At 59.5% G+C, this 1,774-nt stretch overlaps 1 protein-coding gene across 1 annotated transcript in view; it reads left to right on the top strand.

The window, feature by feature from the left end:
• The window catches only part of USP19 (ubiquitin specific peptidase 19), a gene marked incomplete at both ends in the record, with an annotated part of 9,732 nt that overhangs the window by 1,479 nt on the left and 6,479 nt on the right, over positions 1-1,774 (top strand). Inside the window, 5 exon segments of the mRNA XM_009875704.1 lie at positions 3-68; positions 412-679; positions 813-969; positions 1,075-1,146; positions 1,677-1,772. Of these exon segments, the coding sequence (XP_009874006.1) occupies positions 3-68; positions 412-679; positions 813-969; positions 1,075-1,146; positions 1,677-1,772 (659 nt within the window).

Raw genomic sequence — 1,774 nt, 5'->3', positions numbered from 1 at the left:
GCAATGGCAGAGCCAGCCAGGTCGATGCGCCCACGGCCCTTGCGGACCTGGCACCACCGCTGGAGAAGGTACCTGAGGACGTGGCTGAATGGGGCACCCTGCTTCCTCACCCCCTACTTAGGGGATGCTGCTTGCACAGAGACCCCTCCCTGCTGATGAGATGGGCTCCGGGATTCTGCGGGTGGTGCCCAGGGCTGGCGTGAGCCTGGCTGTGGTGGAGAGGGTGACGTGAGGGCCCTGCAGTCGCTGGGCTGTGGTGCTGACGGGGCCGAGCTGAGCGTGGGATGTGTGGGGGAAGCTGGCAGTGTGGAGCTATGCCTGCCTGCCTGACGGGAGTCACAGCGGGTGGGCCAGGGCTGCTGGAGGGTGACAGTGTCTCCATTTTAAACCATATCCCTCTTGTCTTGAAAGGCTGTGGTTTTGGCCAAGGAGGCTGTTCCCGTGGAGATGCCACCTCTTGCGACTACCACAGAGGTGTTCCCCCACTGTGTTGCCACCTGTGTGGAGAAGAGGATTCTGCAACCAGGCAGCCCTGCTGAGGCCTTGCGAGGCCGGGACTGCAGGACTGTCCTGGGAGAGAGCTCTAAGACCATCCCAACAGCCACCCCTCCCCTGGGCAGAGATGGTGAGAAGAGGGACTGGTCCAAGGATGACGTGGCTCTGGAAGCAGCAGCTGATGGTGAGTGGCTGGAGCCCAGGGGTCAGCCTGGTTGGGAAGGTCCACCTGCTCAGGATCCCTTTTGGGTCAGCCTGCAGCATTGCCTCAGTGTGCAAAGACAGTAACGTCTTTCTCCATGGCTTTCCTCGTTCAGAGCCAGAGCCTTTTGTGAGCCTGAGCTTTGTCAAGAATGACTCATATGAGAAGGGCAATGACCTGGTAGTAGTGCATGTCTACGTGAAGGAGATTCACAAGGAGACATCCAAGGTGTTGTTCAGGGAGCAAGACTTCACGCTGGTGTTCCGGACAAGGTAGAGGCATGGGTCAGGATGGTGCCAGGCTGCTGTGGAGCTCCTGGCTGTGGCCAGGCTACTTGTTTGTCAGCTTCTTCTCACTCGCTCCCAATTTCTTTGCAGTGATGCAAACTTCCTTCGCCTTCACCCTGGCTGTGGGCCCCACACGGTGTTTCGGTGGCAGGTGAAGCTCAGGTATGGCTCCTGTCCTTCTAGCCCACACCAGGGCAGGCGAACTGGGGGTGCAGAGCTGGAGCAGGAGCTGGTCCTGGCTGGGCGATCTGCGCAGGGAATGGTCATTTCTGCGCCTGAGGGTCTCCCTTACACCACACTGCACTAAAGCCCCAAGCCTGGGCTGCCGGGGCTCTGAGTGGTGGCTTGCAGGGAAGGAAATCCTGGTGCCTTCTTGCCCACAGTTTCCCCCCTAGCTTGTTCTGGAGCTCTTGAGAACAGAGCCAGACCTGCCTGTGTGCACTTTGGGTGGCATGTGTAGAGGGAGGGTTCACGGGGAGCTGAGCAGAATGGATCTGCCAGGAAAGGGGCCCTTTGTGTGCTCAGTGTGGCTCGGCTGAAGGGTTTCCACCCTGCTTTGCCAGTTCCACTTCTGGATCGGTGCTAGCCAAGTCTCTACTGCCTGCAGGCCATGGCCTTGCCTTGTGGAGGCTTCGGTATGTCTGAGGCTGCCGGGGGTCTGGAGCACCCCTGACTTGCTGCATGTCTTGCAGGAACCTTATTGAGCCGGACCAGTGCACCTACAACTTCACAGCGTCTCGCATTGACGTTTGCCTGAAAAAACGCCAGAGCCAGCGCTGGGAGGGACTGG

Source organism: Apaloderma vittatum, unplaced genomic scaffold (assembly GCF_000703405.1).
Source record: "Apaloderma vittatum isolate BGI_N311 unplaced genomic scaffold, ASM70340v1 scaffold31228, whole genome shotgun sequence".
NCBI lineage: Eukaryota > Metazoa > Chordata > Aves > Trogoniformes > Trogonidae > Apaloderma > Apaloderma vittatum.
Note: the sequence above shows the minus strand (reverse complement) of the source record. Positions and strands in the feature narration are given on the sequence as shown.